This window comes from Dendrobates tinctorius, unplaced genomic scaffold (genome assembly GCF_039654945.1).
Source record: "Dendrobates tinctorius isolate UK_male_01 unplaced genomic scaffold, ASM3965494v1 ptg000039l, whole genome shotgun sequence".
Taxonomy (NCBI): domain Eukaryota; kingdom Metazoa; phylum Chordata; class Amphibia; order Anura; family Dendrobatidae; genus Dendrobates; species Dendrobates tinctorius.
Window position 1 is genome coordinate 23829913 of NW_027361707.1, and position 15903 is coordinate 23845815.

Genomic DNA, 15903 nt, shown 5'->3' on the forward strand with positions numbered 1-15903 from the left:
GACTGTATCTACCGGAATGCGTTTTATAATGTATGGGAAGTTACAAGACTTTACGGGCTCACCCCTCGAGCTTCGCTGTGTACATAGCAAGAATCCGTGTGCATTTTTGTGGCGCTGCGGTTACTAGTTATAGACTGGGAGCATTTTTACTCTTGTTCAACCGTAAGCGGGGGAATAGCTAGAAACATATGCACTCCCTCATAGTAAGGAAAACACATCTGTGCTCAGCAATTCATAGTCGTCCCCGGCCTATTCTTCAGAACAAACGGCTTCTAAATACTTAGAACAAGCCGGGAATTAATGATTCCCTATGTAAGGGGAAAACTATTGTCCTGCAGACTGGCCTAGGGATCTGCCGCCTGCTCCTAGTTAATCTGAATATCCCCAGAACATCCAATGTAACATGACCCCAGGGATGTATTCATTGTAACACGTGAGCAATTTGGCTGCCTGGAAAGAAAGAAAGAAAAAAAAGTGTCTTGATACAGCCCAGACTCTGAGAAGTGGTGCAGACCTTCCTGCTGCTGCTGTTGTGCCACATCAGTCTGCTCACTCCCTGCCCAGAATGGCAGGATCCAGGTACCCCCTGCTTGGAGGATTGCTCATCATCATTGTGGGGGTTGTGCGCTGCTCCCCCAGCTGCTTCCCTGGAGACCGAGCCTTAGGTAAGGGCATTGTATACTAGTTTTCATGTCTTTGTGCTTCTTTACGATCTATCACTGTGTATGTGTGTGTTTAGAAACTTTCTACAAACTTTTTGCTTCAAAGTAAACTTTTTCCTTGTGTGTTGCTAAAAGTTAAATCATGGTCAAATAATTGTAAATGTAAATAAATAAAACTAGATTTATAAATATATAGTATGTATGTATATGTGTCAGTGTATATATAGGTTATATTTAGAAGTTTGGTAAACACAGGATATCTCCCCTGTCCTTCGTAGGCTAGGGTCACACAACCGTAATTTTTCTCCTCCAAGGCATTCTGTCCAGTTATACTAATCACACTGTGATCAGAGTTTGATCCGATTTTCTCGGATGAGGAGGAAATGGGAGAAAAAAAAGTCTCCATCTTCTCCATTCTGTCAGTCCCATGAAAATCGGACTGCACTCAGATGACATCTGACTGTTTTCCGACTCACTGCATGGCCCAGCGCAATCTGAATATCGGATGCTGCAATTTTCTGCCTCAGACAGATTCAGTCTCAGGAAAAAATCCGACATGTGCACGGCCCCATACCATAGAATAACACTGGACAAAACATCGGATCGCCCTAGAGCTGAAAATACGGTCTTCGGCATGAGCCGTTATAGACGTGCATACTTGCTTTGGCCGAGCAGGCATTTTTATTTCACATTGGAGAGAGAGGAAATGGTTGTCCATTTATCTACCGTGTCAAAACACGATGGGGCAAGCTAAAATGCAACATGTTTGATCACCTGTCTCTACAAAAGGCATTGGGGTACACTTGAGAGGCCGTAGATTTTCACAAGGTTGGAATATGTAGAGAGAAGGTTCCATCATCTGTTACTAACTCTACTGCGACAGCCAAAATCCGAGTCACGCATGATTGTTCTCCGGAGGCATCAATTCATATCAGAAGAAGCCCATTGACTACCATGGGTTGTGCAAGTCATTACCACGAAGACCCCTCTGATATAACAGCATAGGCCTAGCAGTGGGATTCCTTGTAATCAGGTTTGCCCAGAACACTGTTGGTTGCCATGCTGGGAATTCATAGGGTTATTAAAGTAGGATCTGTCTGGGGTTAAAGGGACATTAGATGATCAACAGACTTTATACTTTAGGGTTCAGCCGACATTTTTGTTTCGATTATGGCCAGATTACAGAGATTGTCCAAAGAATATATGATCACAGGGCTCGCTCACATTGGCTTTGATTCTCTCATGTGAAACAATCGGGCCGATTTTGCTAATGACACTCGGCTCAAACTCTGTCAGAGATGGATCGGAGTGCTATCTGAGTGTGATCCGCTTCTCTTCCATAAAAGCATTGTATCACTGGTGTAGATAAAACGGAGAGTTTAATTTATCCATTGACTCTGTGCAAGTACTTCGGCCTGCACTCGGCTGACATCCGAGCGCAGTCCGATGTTTAACACGCTCCCGTAGACTTGAAAGGGTAAGTACGATCCAAATACCTGAGCCAGACATAGCATGCTGCAATTGTTTTCTCATGAGAAAATAATTGCAGATCTGCACTGCCTCATAGTACAACATTTGGCTGACTGCTATCCGCAAAAACATTGGATAGCACTGTGCCATTTTATACTCCATTGCGAGCGAGACCTTAAAACAGATTGGCAATGCACATGCTGAACAGCTGTTCCAATCATTTTTTATGGGGCTGTCGGAGATCATACACTCAGTGCCCGATACATGCTGCCTGTTAAAAGGCCAGCATGTCACAGCTATCAGGTTTCCTTTAAAGGAAAGAGAAGTAATTATTGAACATATTTGTGGATGGTCCTCCAAAGTGGACGCCTGTTCTCCTGACATTAGGTGGTCTAAGAAATAGGAATCATAGAATCATAGAATCGTAGAGTTGGAAGGGACCTCCTGGGCCATCTGGTCCAACCTCCTGCTCAAAGCAGGATTCGCTTAATCATCCCAGTCAGATGTCTGTCCAGCCTCTGTTTGAAGACTTCTATTGAAGGAGAACTCACCACTTCTCGTGGCAGCTTGTTCCACTCATTGATCACTCTAACTGTCAAAAAGTTTTTTCTAATATCTAATCTGTGTCTCCTCCCATTCAGTTTCATCCCATTGCTTCTAGTCTTTCCTTGTGCAAATGAGAATAAAGATGATCCTTCTACAATGTGACAGCCCTTTAGATATTTGTAGACAGCTATTAAGTCTTCTCTCAGTCTTCTCTTCTGCAAGCTAAACATTCCCAAATCCTGCAACCTTTCCTCATAAGACAGGGTTTGCAGACCGGTCACCATTCTGGTCGCTCTTTTCTGAACTTGCCCCGCTTTGTTGATGTCTTTTTTAAAATGTGTTGCCCAAAACTGGGCACAGTATTCCAGATGAGGTCTGACCAAAGAGGAGTAGAGGGCAATAATGACTTCACGTGATCTAGACTGTATGTTTCTGTTAATACAGCCTAGAATTGTATTTGCCTTTTTTGCTGCTGCATCACACTGTTGACTCATATTCAGTCTGTGATCTATTAGTATACCCAAGTCTTTTTCACATGTGCTGTTGCTTAGCCCTATTCCTCCCATTCTGTATATGCTTTTTTCATTTTTATTGCCCAGATGTAGTACTTTGCATTTTTCCCTGTTAAAAACCATTCTGTTAGTTGCTGCCCACTGCTCCAGTTTATTTATATCTTTTTGAATCTTCTCTCTCTTCTCTAGTATTAGCTATCCCTCCTAGCTTTGTGTCTTCAGCAAATTTTATCAGTTTACCCTCTATTCCTTCATCTAAATCGTTGATAAAGATGTTGAACAATACAGGGCCCAGGACAGAGCCTGTATTGTTCTATAGGCTATAAAGTTCTGACAGGAATAACACTTGTGAGCAATGTATAGCCTATCCTCTGGGAACGCCACACATGGCTAAAGTGGAAATATTTCTTTAGGAAAGGACTATATGACGACTGTATACCACTGCTACATTACACCCTACAGAAATCTACAAGGTGTCACTAAAAGCAAGTTGCAAATAGTCGGGATCACTTGGATTTTTGCGACTTGCATGCGGTACCTTGCAGGTGGCAAAGTGACCCCATTCATGCACTATGCTATGATGTAGCAGCACCATAAAGGAATCATTCACTGCAAGAACTGTTGTGTCCAAAGTCGCCACATAGTCCCAACCATGGCCTTGTTGTGATGGGATGTTACATTTAACCTCTTTACCAAAAATAATTTCATCTTACAAAACCAAGTTAAAATCTATTTTTTTTTTGTTTTCAGAGGGCACTTAACTCTTTATAAAAATTGCAACCAACAATTTAATTTTTATTTTTATTTTAGATCACGCAAAGGACAACAATTTTCCCGTGGAATAAATCTTAAAAAATGCTCCCGTGTGTAGAAATAGCTTTCACAGGCTTGTTATGGTGCCGGCCGGTGTTATTTTGTTTCCCTCTCTGAGCGTCCACCTGATGTGTCCGGCGCTAAAGGCCGCACATGCTCAGTAACTCAGTCCCAGCTCCTCGATCCTTATGTAAACTGGCGGCGGTGTGATTCCGGCTACTCTACAGACCAGCCAATAAGAATCAGAGCCCCAGAAGCTGCGTCTTCTCGTCGGCACTCGAACATTAACTGGAGGGAATCAGAACAATTTAGGGCGCCGTAACAAGTGTGTCACGGGAATATCCACAGAGGAGCATTTCCAATTGTACAGTTCCCTAAAATTTTATTAAAAAATACTATAGGACCATAAAAACAGAAACATATTTTTTTTTGTGATTGTAAAAAACACCATCCATTTCATTTTTTGTTTTATGATAAGAAATGTAAATAATTTGTCTGACCACACACTTTTGATATTCATTTTTTCTATAGAAAAATACCTGAAAAAAATACCTTAGCCAGAGTATCTTGCAATATATAAAATGCAAAAAAATCTTAAAAACTCAGAAAATCATAAAAAAACACAAGAATGTAAAGTTTGTGATACATTTGATAGTGTCCCATTTTTTTATCATTCTCTGTCTAAGACTGCTCCAGTATTTTCGGATCGGTTGGAAAACTCTTGCTAAGCTCATAAATGTGACGTCCTGACCTGTATTCGTGATTTCTCTAGAGATACAGTTATCTCTCCTCCTGAAGGATTATCCCAGTCCTCATTCCTTCCAGCCCAGCATAGCCTGTGGGGATAGCAGCGTTAAATGACCCTGTCAGTGTTAGCAGTTGGTATTTTTACCCTGCAATGATTGGAGACACAGTAGGCCGGAATGCAGAGAAGTGATTCATTCAGAAATGGAGGCGCTATGAAATTCCAAGACTTGCTGTATTATCTTATCGCACTTATGGTGTAATGAATCATCCACAAACCAGGAGATTTGGAAGTGTTGATGGGTTTGGTAAGGACCCTGTTTCCAGATATGTCAGGGAATGTCCAGACTTGCTTCATTGTCCATCATCTGGAATGCGAATGTTCTGCAATAATAAATCCCTGATAATTATAACTCAAGCCATTTGCATCTTGTTAAGAAGTTTATGTCTTGGGGTAAAAAATAAATGTTAATAAGGAGTTAATTAAGAAGAATCCTGATAAATTTACTGGTGCCGAAAAGGATTCATGGCACCACTAGTATATATTAAAAGAGAAAATTTCAGCAGATTTTTCTTTTTAAATCAAGTATCTCCTCCGATTGCCACTGCTCCATTGATTCTGGAACAGTTTTCCTTTTCCTTCTGTGCCCCTCTGTTCCAAAGTTATGCCCTCGGCAATAATGGAGCAAATTTTTCCTGGGTCCAACAGGCGAACACCATAGAATGTGTCTTTTGGGTGTGGCTCTGTTTTGATTGGCCAATGTCAGAAGAGAAAAAGCTGAAGTTCTGTGGCATACGCCCAGTTGTTAAAGGGGACATTTGTATCTTCATTTTGAAGGGCATAATTTTGGAACGCAGGAGAACAGAAGAAAAAGGAAAACCATTCCATAATCAGTATAGTTGCTGCAATTGGAGGTACTTGGTTTAAAGAAAAAAAAAATCCAGTTGAAAGTTCCTTTTCAAAGGGTGCTCTGAAACTAACACTGATTTAATCCTAATTGTCTATCTATTTAATGTCTTAATCTAATTGTTTTTCTAATATACTTTTATTAAAAAATTCCCTATCACTCCCTCTTTACTCTCTCTAACTGCTTTATTTTTTTACCAACTTCATGTTGGACCCACCATTTGAGAATCCCTAGTGCATGCTGTGGTGCTCAAATGAGACGTCATCAGCGGGCAGAAGCTATGGTCCCTGCCGCATTATTTGACCCCACCCTGAAATGAAGTGTCCTCAGTAACGTCCATTTGAGGGGCTGGGTTACTCCATGCTTTACTGAGCGTGCATTGTTTGTGAATTCCAATTTATGCTCAATAGGATCTTGTCACTGTGCAATATTCTTTTTAATGTACAATGACAGTGCGCTCCCTTGCTGCCTTTTATGAGAAGTCACAAGCCTGCGAGAGAGCTCACTGTTAGTACGCATTGTAAGGAGATAACCCGGTGAGCTGTAAAAGCAGAGACCAGCCCCCACAAATAACATCAGCTTTGGGAGTAAAGGCCCCATTACACACAACAATATCCCAGCGATCCCACCTATGATCCGACATGGATGGGATCGCTGGGACATAGTTAGACAGACTCACCAGCGATCAGGACCAGCGAGTAAGCTGGTATCTAGGGTAAACAGCGGGTATCCAAGAGCCGCGCGGCTCTTAGTTACCCGCTGTTTACCCTAGATACCAGCGTGCACGGCATGGCAGCAGGTGGAGGCAGAGCCGCGGCACACAGACCTGGAGTAGCCGATAGCAGAGCGGATGGGCATATTGGGTCTTATCATATGGGGGAGATGTGCAGCTGCTGCACTACAACTCCCAGCATGCCTTGCAGGAGGAGCCGTGGACAGCAGCGCTTTGGGGTCGCTCTCAGGTTTTTGCATCTCCCATTGAAGTGAATAGAAGCAGAGCTGCAGTCTAGTTAGTACCTGGACCAACCCATGCACGCTGGTATCTAGGGTAAACAGCGGGTATCCAAGAGCCGCGCGGCTCTTAGTTACCCGCTTTTTATCCTAGATACCAGCGTGCAGCATCGCTGATCGTTGGTCTCCCGCTGCCACACGCGATGCGTGCTGGCCAGTGGGAGACCAACAATCAAAAAATGGCCCAGGACGATCCTGCATGATCAGCGATACCCGGCGGGGGCGGTCACTGATGGATGTCACACACAGCGAGATCGCTGGTGAAATCGCTGATGCGTCACAAAATCAGCCATCTCGCTATCGATCTCACTGTGTGTGACGGGGCCCTTAGATTTGTCTCTGCTTGTTGGGTAATTCCCTTACAATGCGGACTGACAGCGTGCTGTCTTGCCAGTTCGTTACTTCTCAACAGAGCCGACGAGGGAGCGCATTGTCAGTGCATTAAACAGAATATTTCACAGGGACAACATCCTACTGAGCAATACATATGTCGCATGGATTTATGTCTTTTTACATCAATTAAGGAATTTGCTCTTAAGACCTTGTGGGGGCATCACAACACATTAGGAGACCCCAATCGGAGGACTATAAAACATCCGGACTCCTTATCTATGAACTGGAGCAACATTTATGTTTCTCCCTCTCCCATAATCATAATTCTGCTTCACATCACTTGTCTTATCTATTGCATTTTTTCTGTGCTGTTTTGTGTATAAATATGTGACTTCAGATGTTGTATTAGTCTAGCCTGATGAAGAGACCTGAGTAGTCTCGAAAGCTTGCAATGTGTTACCATCTTTTCAGTTAGCCATTAAAAGGTATCAACCACTGAGGACTCTTAATTCTGAATATTTTTCTACATAGTAATAATACACTTACAAAACATAGGGTGCTTAGTTTAAATTTAATTAATTGAAAAAGCATAAAAGCCATCCCACCACAACAAGGTTAACCCAATCAAGGTGGTCCCTAACTCTAGTATCTCACCTCGTTATGTGCCAGCATATCATAAAATAGACGGGACCTGACCAGGACCTGGGGCCTGTCTGTGTTTTACACCGACCCATGGAAAGTTAAATATAGAGATTAGGCTCTGTTTGGCACATATAGGGAGAAATTTCCTAATGAATGTACCAAACCTAAATGCCAGTGTGTGATGTGCAATGGAGTAATTCATCCATTAAACCCTTATGTAAAAATATAAATGAAACCAGTGGATGCTCAAAGAAAACTTTTATTTTGCGTCAGGTTTCATGTACATATATGCAGGCTGAATATAATCTTAATACATATCCATTATACTGTTCTTTCCCTCTCTGGTGACCTTATAGTGATTTTTTGAGGAACCCAAATTTTGAGATTGTACATTCTATACCCAATCTCCAAACTCTTACAAGAATCGCTATCCTACTATTATACTATACATATACATGTAAATTAGGTGGTAGAAATGATCCTCTGGTATTTCTGCTCAAACTATTGAAGTTGACAGAAAAAAACAAGAAATGCCTTTTGTTGTCAAGGACTTAATAAACAATTCATCATTGCAAAACCAATATTAAGATCTGTTTGTAAAAGGTGAACATGTTAAAGACTCATACCATTCTATATCCCATCTTATAAAGATGACTGTCATCAGGTCAAAAGTTGCCATTTTTTGCCCTTTTATTTTATTTCTGAGTCTCCCCTAAGTATTCCACTGTTTTGTTTCTCATAGATCCGCCTTATTGTTCCAGAGATACAGTATAGACCTTTTTTATTTAGTGCTAATTTTTATAGCCTTTAATTAGGGGGCGGTCCTCCCCTATGTAAAACAAGATCTATACACGCCCCAGAGGATCCTGTGAGCCACACCTCCTTGTAAAAACCCTAAAATCTTTGACGTAAATAAAGGCTCATATCTTTTGAACTGGAAAAAAAAAAAAGAATACAAAAAGGGATCAGCAGGAATGAAATAAATTCAAAAACTGGTGACTTTTGACCTGGTGACAGGTCCTCGTTAAATATAATTAGGATATAGCTTCCTGTTGTGGTAGAGTACAGAAGTTCCCAAATTAGGGATGGAAGGAGGATGCAGGCATACAAGTGGCAAATGAAGAACTGTACACACAATGAGTAAAAGTGAAAACTTTCAATACATTCTACACTTACATCAAACAGTCTGGCCATACGCATTAGATGGCTCATGGCCAAAGAATATTTCGGCCAATCGTTCGGCGGACAGCCATCTTGGCTGTCTCTCCCATACACAGGAGCGCTCCTTTGTTCTGTACAGCCGGCAGCTTATCTCTGAGAGAACAATGCGATTGTAGGACACGTTTGATCGATATCTCTCCCGACCATCAATTGGCCGACATTAGTGCCATTTAGGTGCGGACAACTGTTTTCTCTCCATCCGAGAATATTAGCCTGGTTATGCTAATCCGACTCTGATCAGAGCTTGATCAGAGTATGATCAGAATGGAATCCCTTTTTTTCGGATACAGAGAAAAAAAAAGTGTTTCTTCATTATGTCCGTGAAAAATGGGCCTCACCCAGATGTCGTGTGAGTGATGTCCAATTTTTTCACATATCCATAAATATGAATGGGTGATTGCCAACCCATTTTCAGAGGCAATTCATTCGTACTGCTATTTATGTATTATTTTTCCTCCGACCACTCGGTCGAGGAAAAAAATTGGAAAAGTGCACAGCCACATAGAGTAACGTAGGTTCGAGAGCTATACTTGAAAACCACGGATAGCACTTGTCCGATTAAAGTGGTTGTCTGCATGCGCCCCAATGTGTACAGGTCATACTCAAAAACTATGGCTGACAATGTGCATGCATATCAAAATGTTTTCAACATCCATTTATTTATTCCTTTTTTTTCTTGTATGTTCCAGGAAGATGTATGGATCCCGCCTCAGAGAAAGGTAAGCATTGGGATGTATTAATGAATCACTTTCTATATGTTTTAATTTCTATGTTCATTTTAATAAGAAAGTCAATATGAAAATATAAAATTCTCTAAATGTCCATGTACCATGGAAGAAATATAGTTTGTTTGGCGGACATCTAAAAGCTCTAGATCTCTTTTAATGTGGACCTAGCAAATATAATTCCGGTTCTAGAAAACCCCTGTCCCCCGTGTCTGTTTTAAAACAAACTGTAGCCGGGGGACGGGTGTTCTATGTTCGGATAAACAGCTTTATAAGGTGATTCCTGACATATCACCTATTTTAAATATGGGTACAGGAAAGCTGAAGTAGCACCGTAATATCAAAGGGTTCAAATCCAGGGACTTCAATCAAATTCTTATGTAGATATGATGCAAAATATCTAATCACTCCGAGATTCAAGTAAAAACGAAAACTTGTGCTATTATTAAGTCTTTTGGTTACAGTAAGATTATAGTTCCTCCTGGAACTTTTTTCAATATGACCTATTTTCTATTTGAAATATACAGTGGCTTGCAAAAGTATTCACACCTTTGGCATATGTTACTGTTTTTTTTAGGGTTTGCATCAGTTCATGTAAAGAACATACCTACAATTGTGAACATTTGGTTTTCTCTTTATAGAAAAGCAAACAACAAATAGGACAAAATAACTGAAAACCTCAGTGTGCATAACTATTCACCCCCTAAAATCAGTACTTTGTAGAGACTACTTTTGCGGCAATTACAACTGCAACTTTGGATAAGTCACTATGCGCTTTCCACACCTTGCCACTGAGAGTATTGCCCATGAAGGCAAAACTATTCCAGTTCCTTCAAGTTAGATGTTTTCTTCTACAACTCTGACCACACATTCTCAATCGGATTAAGGTCTGAGCTTTCACTCCAAAACATTTACAAGTATCCCTTTAAACCACTTGAGTGTTGCTTTAGCAGTATGCTTTGGGTTACTGTCTTGGAAGGCGAACTTCCATTCCAGTCTCAAATCACTGACAGACTGAAACAGATTTTGCTCAATAATATCCCTGAATTTTGCACCATCCATCTTCCCCTCAACTCGGACCATTTTCCCTGTCCCTGTTGCAGATAAACAACCTATCAGGATCCTGACAATGCCGGCGTACAGCCTCCGCTGAGCAGGTACTCACCCGCACTGTAGGGACCCCTGGGGACCAGGACAGCCAGAAAGTATATGTGCACAGGACCTGAGTGATGAAGTTTAGCAAGCCGGCACGGGACCTACGGTCATGTGACTGCAAGGGGGCGGGGCTTAGCATCCTGCTTTCAGAGAAGACAGATAAGTCAGAGTTGGGCAAAACGGAGGTCATTCACAGTACGGACAGTGAGGTACAGGAGGGATAAACAGATGGGAGGTCAGACAAAGCCAAAGGTCATACACAAGAGGGCGACGTGGTACCAAAGGGATGAACAGAGAGAAGTCGGGTCACAAGCAGAGAGTCATACACGAGAGGTAGGGTAGTACAAGAGGGACAGGCAGAACTCGTAATAGGGACAGAACCGGATCAAAACCAAACAAGCAAGCAAGATATCAGGCACAAGGCACACGTACGCACAAGGTCAACTAACTCTGCCGAGGGCAGGAGTATGACTGATACCGGACCTAGCTCCAGTGAGCATTAAATAGCCACCCTCTGCCAGGGAGAGGCGGAACAATTAACCCCCAGTCAGACCAGGACGGGCCAAAGCGAAACCCCATCCTGGATCATGACAGTATCCTCCTCTCAATGGGGGGCCACTGGACCCCCAGGTCTCTCAGGGTACTTGGCATGAAAGGCCTGGACCAACCGATCTGCATGAACCGATCGAGCAGGAACCCACGAGCGTTCTTCAGGACCGTAGCCTTTCCAATGTACCAGATATTGAAGGGCACGACGGACCAACCTGGAGTCGACAATTCGTTCCACCTCGTACTCCAACTGCTGGTCTACCAAAACTGGTGTTGGGGAAGCTGATGATTCCTCCCCAACGGACCTCACAGGTTTCAAAAGGGCCTTATTAAAAACATTTGGGATCCGCAGAGATGGCGGGAGACGCAACCGAAAAGCCACCGGGTTAACTGCCTCGGTAATTTCATAAGGACCGATAAACTTGGGTCCAAGCTTCGCAGAGGGGACCTTGAGTCTTATATTCTTGGTGGACAACCATACCTTATCCCCAATCTGAAACACCGGTCACACGGATCGTTTTTTGTCCACAAAAAATTTAAATTTGTCCTGGGCCTTTGTAATGTTACTCTGGATCTCTCGCCATACCTCCCCCAACCGCTGGATCGTCTCATCCGCCCCAGGACACCCAGAATTCAAACGGGAAAATTCTCCAAAATGAGGATGAAACCCATAATTGCAGAAAAAGGGAGATGTCCCCGTAGACTGGTTAACATGGTTGTTAAAGTCAAACTCAGCCACCGGTAACACAGAACACTAATCATCTTGTCGGTCTGAGGTCAAGCAACGCAGAATTTGCTCCAGCGACTGATTGGTCCGCTCGGTCTGCCCATTAGTCTCTGGATGATAAGCGGATGAAAAGGACAGACCAATACCCAACCTTTTACAAAAAGCCCTCCAAAATCTGGAAACAAATTGCACTCCTCTATCAGACACCACATTCAAGGGTACCCCATGCAACCGCACCACATGCTCAACAAACAATCTGGACAATGTTTCTGCATCAGGTAGAGCTGCCAAAGGTACAAAATGTGCCTGCTTACTAAATCTGTCCACCACAACCCAGACGACGGTATTACCCTTGGAGGGGGAAGGTTGGTGATGAAATCCATGGACAAATGCGTCCATGGTCTCTCAGGAATTGGCAGTGGTACCAATTCCCTGGCTGGCTGGTTATGGGGGGTTTTTGCATGGGCACAAACATCACAAGCAGACACATATTCCCCAACATCAGAGGCTAAAGCAGACCACCAGAATACTCTAGCAATGGCCTTCCGGGTAGCCGAGATCCCTGGATGTCCACCCAGAACTGAGTCATGGAACTCCCGGAGGACCTTAAGCCGAAGCTAAGCTGGCACAAAAAGTTTGTCCACCGGCTTAGCCGGCGGTGCAAGAGACTGGGCTTCCTGAATCTCTCATTCCAACATATTAAAAATCCCTGCCACCACCACCCCAGGCTGAAGAATGGAGGATGGAGGTTCCGGGGGGGGACACGGAATCTAAACTGCGTGACAAAACATTTTTGGACCCTGGCCGAAAAGTGATCGGGAAAAAAAAAGTGACCATCTAGCCTGTCTAGGAGTCAACCTCTTAGCTGACTCAATATAAGCTAGGTTTTTGTGGTCCGTAATTACGGTTATAGGATGGACAGCCCCCTCCAAAAAATGCCTCCATTATTCAAAGGCCAACTTAACGGCCAGAAGTTCTCGATTTCCCACATCATAGTTTCTCTCCGCAGGAGAGAATTTCTTTGAGAAAAAGGCGCAAGGTCTTAAAGTGGTCAAAGTGGCGGGTCCCTGGGACAATACCGCCCCCACCTCTGAGGCATCTATCTCAACAATAAATGGTTCCGACGGGTCCGGTTGAACAAGAACTGGGGCCGACATGAAACATGTTTTCAAAAACTGAAATGCCGCTACCGCTGCGGTTGACCAATTCTTGATATCGGCCCCCTTTTTAGTCATGTCTGTGAGGGATTTAACCACCTGTGAGAACCCCTTTATAAATTTGTGATAGTAATTGGCGAATCCTATGAAACGCTGCAGAGCCTTCAAATCACAAGGTTGAACCCACTCGACAATGGCCTGCACCTTATTAGGATCCATGCGATACCCTTCAGCAGACACGATGAACCCCAGAAACGACAGTTCCTGAACAAAAAACAAACATTTTTCCAGTTTAGCAAAGAGACAGTTCTCCCGGAGACTTTGGAGAACTGCCCAAACATGACCAATGTGAGTCTGTTTGTCAGGAGAATAGATCAATATGTCATCCAAATATACCACCAAAAAACATCCAATAAAATCAGAGAACACGTGATTTATGATGTTTTGGAAGACCGCTGGAGCATTGGTCAAGCCGAAAGGCATGACCAGATTTTCAAACAACCCTTCAGTAGTGAGAAAAGCGGTTTTCCATTCATCTCCGTCTCAGACTCGGATAAGGTTATACGCTCCCCGTAGATCTAATTTTGAAAACCACTTAGCTCCGGACAATTGGTTGTATAAATCAGGAATAAGTGGAAGGGGATACGTATTCCTCACAGTTATCTTATTTAACTCACGAAAATCAAGGCATGGGCGTAAACCACCTTCTTTTTTCTTAACAAAAAGAACCCCGCCGCCACAGGAGAAACAGAAGGACGAATGTGTCCCTTACGGAGGCTCTCGGAAATATACTCCTTCATCGCAGCCCGTTCTGGACCCAAAAGGTTATACAAGTGGGCCTTGGGCAATTTAGCACCTGGAACCAGGTTAATGGCACAATCAAATGGGCGGTGTGGTGGTAAAGCCTCAGCCTCTTTTTCGGAGAAAACATCCATATAGTCTATCAGGCACTCCGGAATACCTTCCAGACCCACGGACGACACAGACACAGTATCAAGACATTTCTCAGAACAATAGGGACCCCATTTAACAATGTCCCGACATTCCCAATTAATTACAGGATTATGCAATTGTAGCCAGGGGAGCCCCAACACCAGTCCCGCTGGCAGGTTGTCCATCACAAAACATGAAATACGTTCCGGGTGCTAGGAACTCACTTTAAGGAGAAACTCTTCAGTACGAAACATAATGTCATTCTTTACCAGTGGTGTTTTGTCAATGGCCACAATGTGAATAGGAGTCTCCAACCTAACTGTCCCTAACTTACTCCTGGATACCAAATCAGAGTCAATAAAGTTCAATGCTGATCCGCAATCCACGAAGGCAGAAGTGGATGTGGAGACACTCCCACAACAAAGTTCCACTTGCAACAACATTTTAGAGAAGGCAGAAAAAGGTACCTGAGAGCCTGGGTGACCTCCACGACAATCACCTGGGCTCAGTCGCTTGGTTAGTGGACGGGAGGGGCAAACCTTTCTCCAATGTCCAGAATCGCCACAGTGAAAACTGCCTTTTCCCACGCGCCGTTGTCTCCTTTCATTTTCTCTGAGGTCGATGGTTCCCATCTCCGTGATCTCCAATATAGGACTGGCTCCCCAGGGCCTCAAAAAATGCGTCTACCGTCATACGCTCAGGGGCCGTGGTCGGAAGGGAGAAAGCCCAAGCTTGAGGGGCTCCCCTTAACAGAGACATAATGACCCCCACTCACTGACTTTCATCCCCAGAACAGTGTGGTCTTAAGGAAAAAAAAGCTTACAGCCCTCCTTGAAAACTCTGAACTCTTTCTTTATCTCCAGAAAAGGTATCCGGTAACTTCACTGGAGACTCAGGGGAAACTAATGTAATACCCCGAGCCCCTGATGAAAAAACCCCCTGCACAGTGTCAGCGATCAGCTGCTGAGACTGAGCCAGGACATGTTGTTCTCCAAGGAGTTTCTGAGACATCTGGGTCAGGTGTTTAACCTGCTCAGAAAGAGCGTGCATAGGATCCATCACACACACAGGAGAAGGGAGCAGAGAAAAAAAATGGTATCGGTCAGTTATAATATCAGGATCCTGACAGCACCAGCGTACAGCCTCCGCTGAGCAGGTACTCACCCGCACTGTAGGGACCCCTGGGGACCAGGACAGCCAGAAAGTGTAGGTGCACAGGACCTGAGTGATGAAGTTTAGCAAGCCGGCACGGGACCTACGGTCATGTGACTGCAAGGGGGCGGAGCTTAGCATCCTGCTTTCAGAGAAGACAGAAAACTCAGAGTCGGGCAAAACGGAGGTCATTCACAGTACGGACAGCGAGGTACAAGAGGGATAAACAGATGGGAGGTCAGACAAAGCCAAAGATCATACACAAGAGGGCGACGCGGTACCAAGGGGGCGAGCAGAGAGAAGTCGGGTCACAAGCAGAGAGTCATACACGAGAGGTAGCGCAGTACAAGAGGACAGGCAGAACTCGTAACAGGGACAGAACCGGATCAAAACCAAACAAGCAAGCAAGATATCAGGCACAAGGCACACGTACGCACAAGGTCAACTAACTCAGCCAAGGGCAGGAGTATATCTGACAACGGACCTAGGTCCAGTGAGCGTTAAATAGCCGCCCTCTGCCAGGGAGAGGCGGAACAATTGACCCCCAGTCAGACCAGGATGGGCCAAAGCGAAACCCCGTCCTGGATCATGACACAACCACACAGCATGATGCTGCCACCACCATGTATCACTGTGGGAATGG

General features: G+C 43.9%; 1 protein-coding gene across 1 annotated transcript in view; it reads left to right on the forward strand.

The window, feature by feature from the left end:
- Positions 1 to 313: 313 nt before the first annotated feature.
- Positions 314 to 15903, forward strand: part of CPZ (carboxypeptidase Z) — a 196117-nt gene continuing 180527 nt past the window's right edge. The window contains exons 1-2 of the mRNA XM_073574560.1: positions 314 to 665; positions 9552 to 9581. Of these exons, the coding sequence (XP_073430661.1) occupies positions 566 to 665; positions 9552 to 9581 (130 nt within the window). The 5' untranslated portion in view covers positions 314 to 565. The remainder of the gene's footprint in view (positions 666 to 9551; positions 9582 to 15903) is intronic.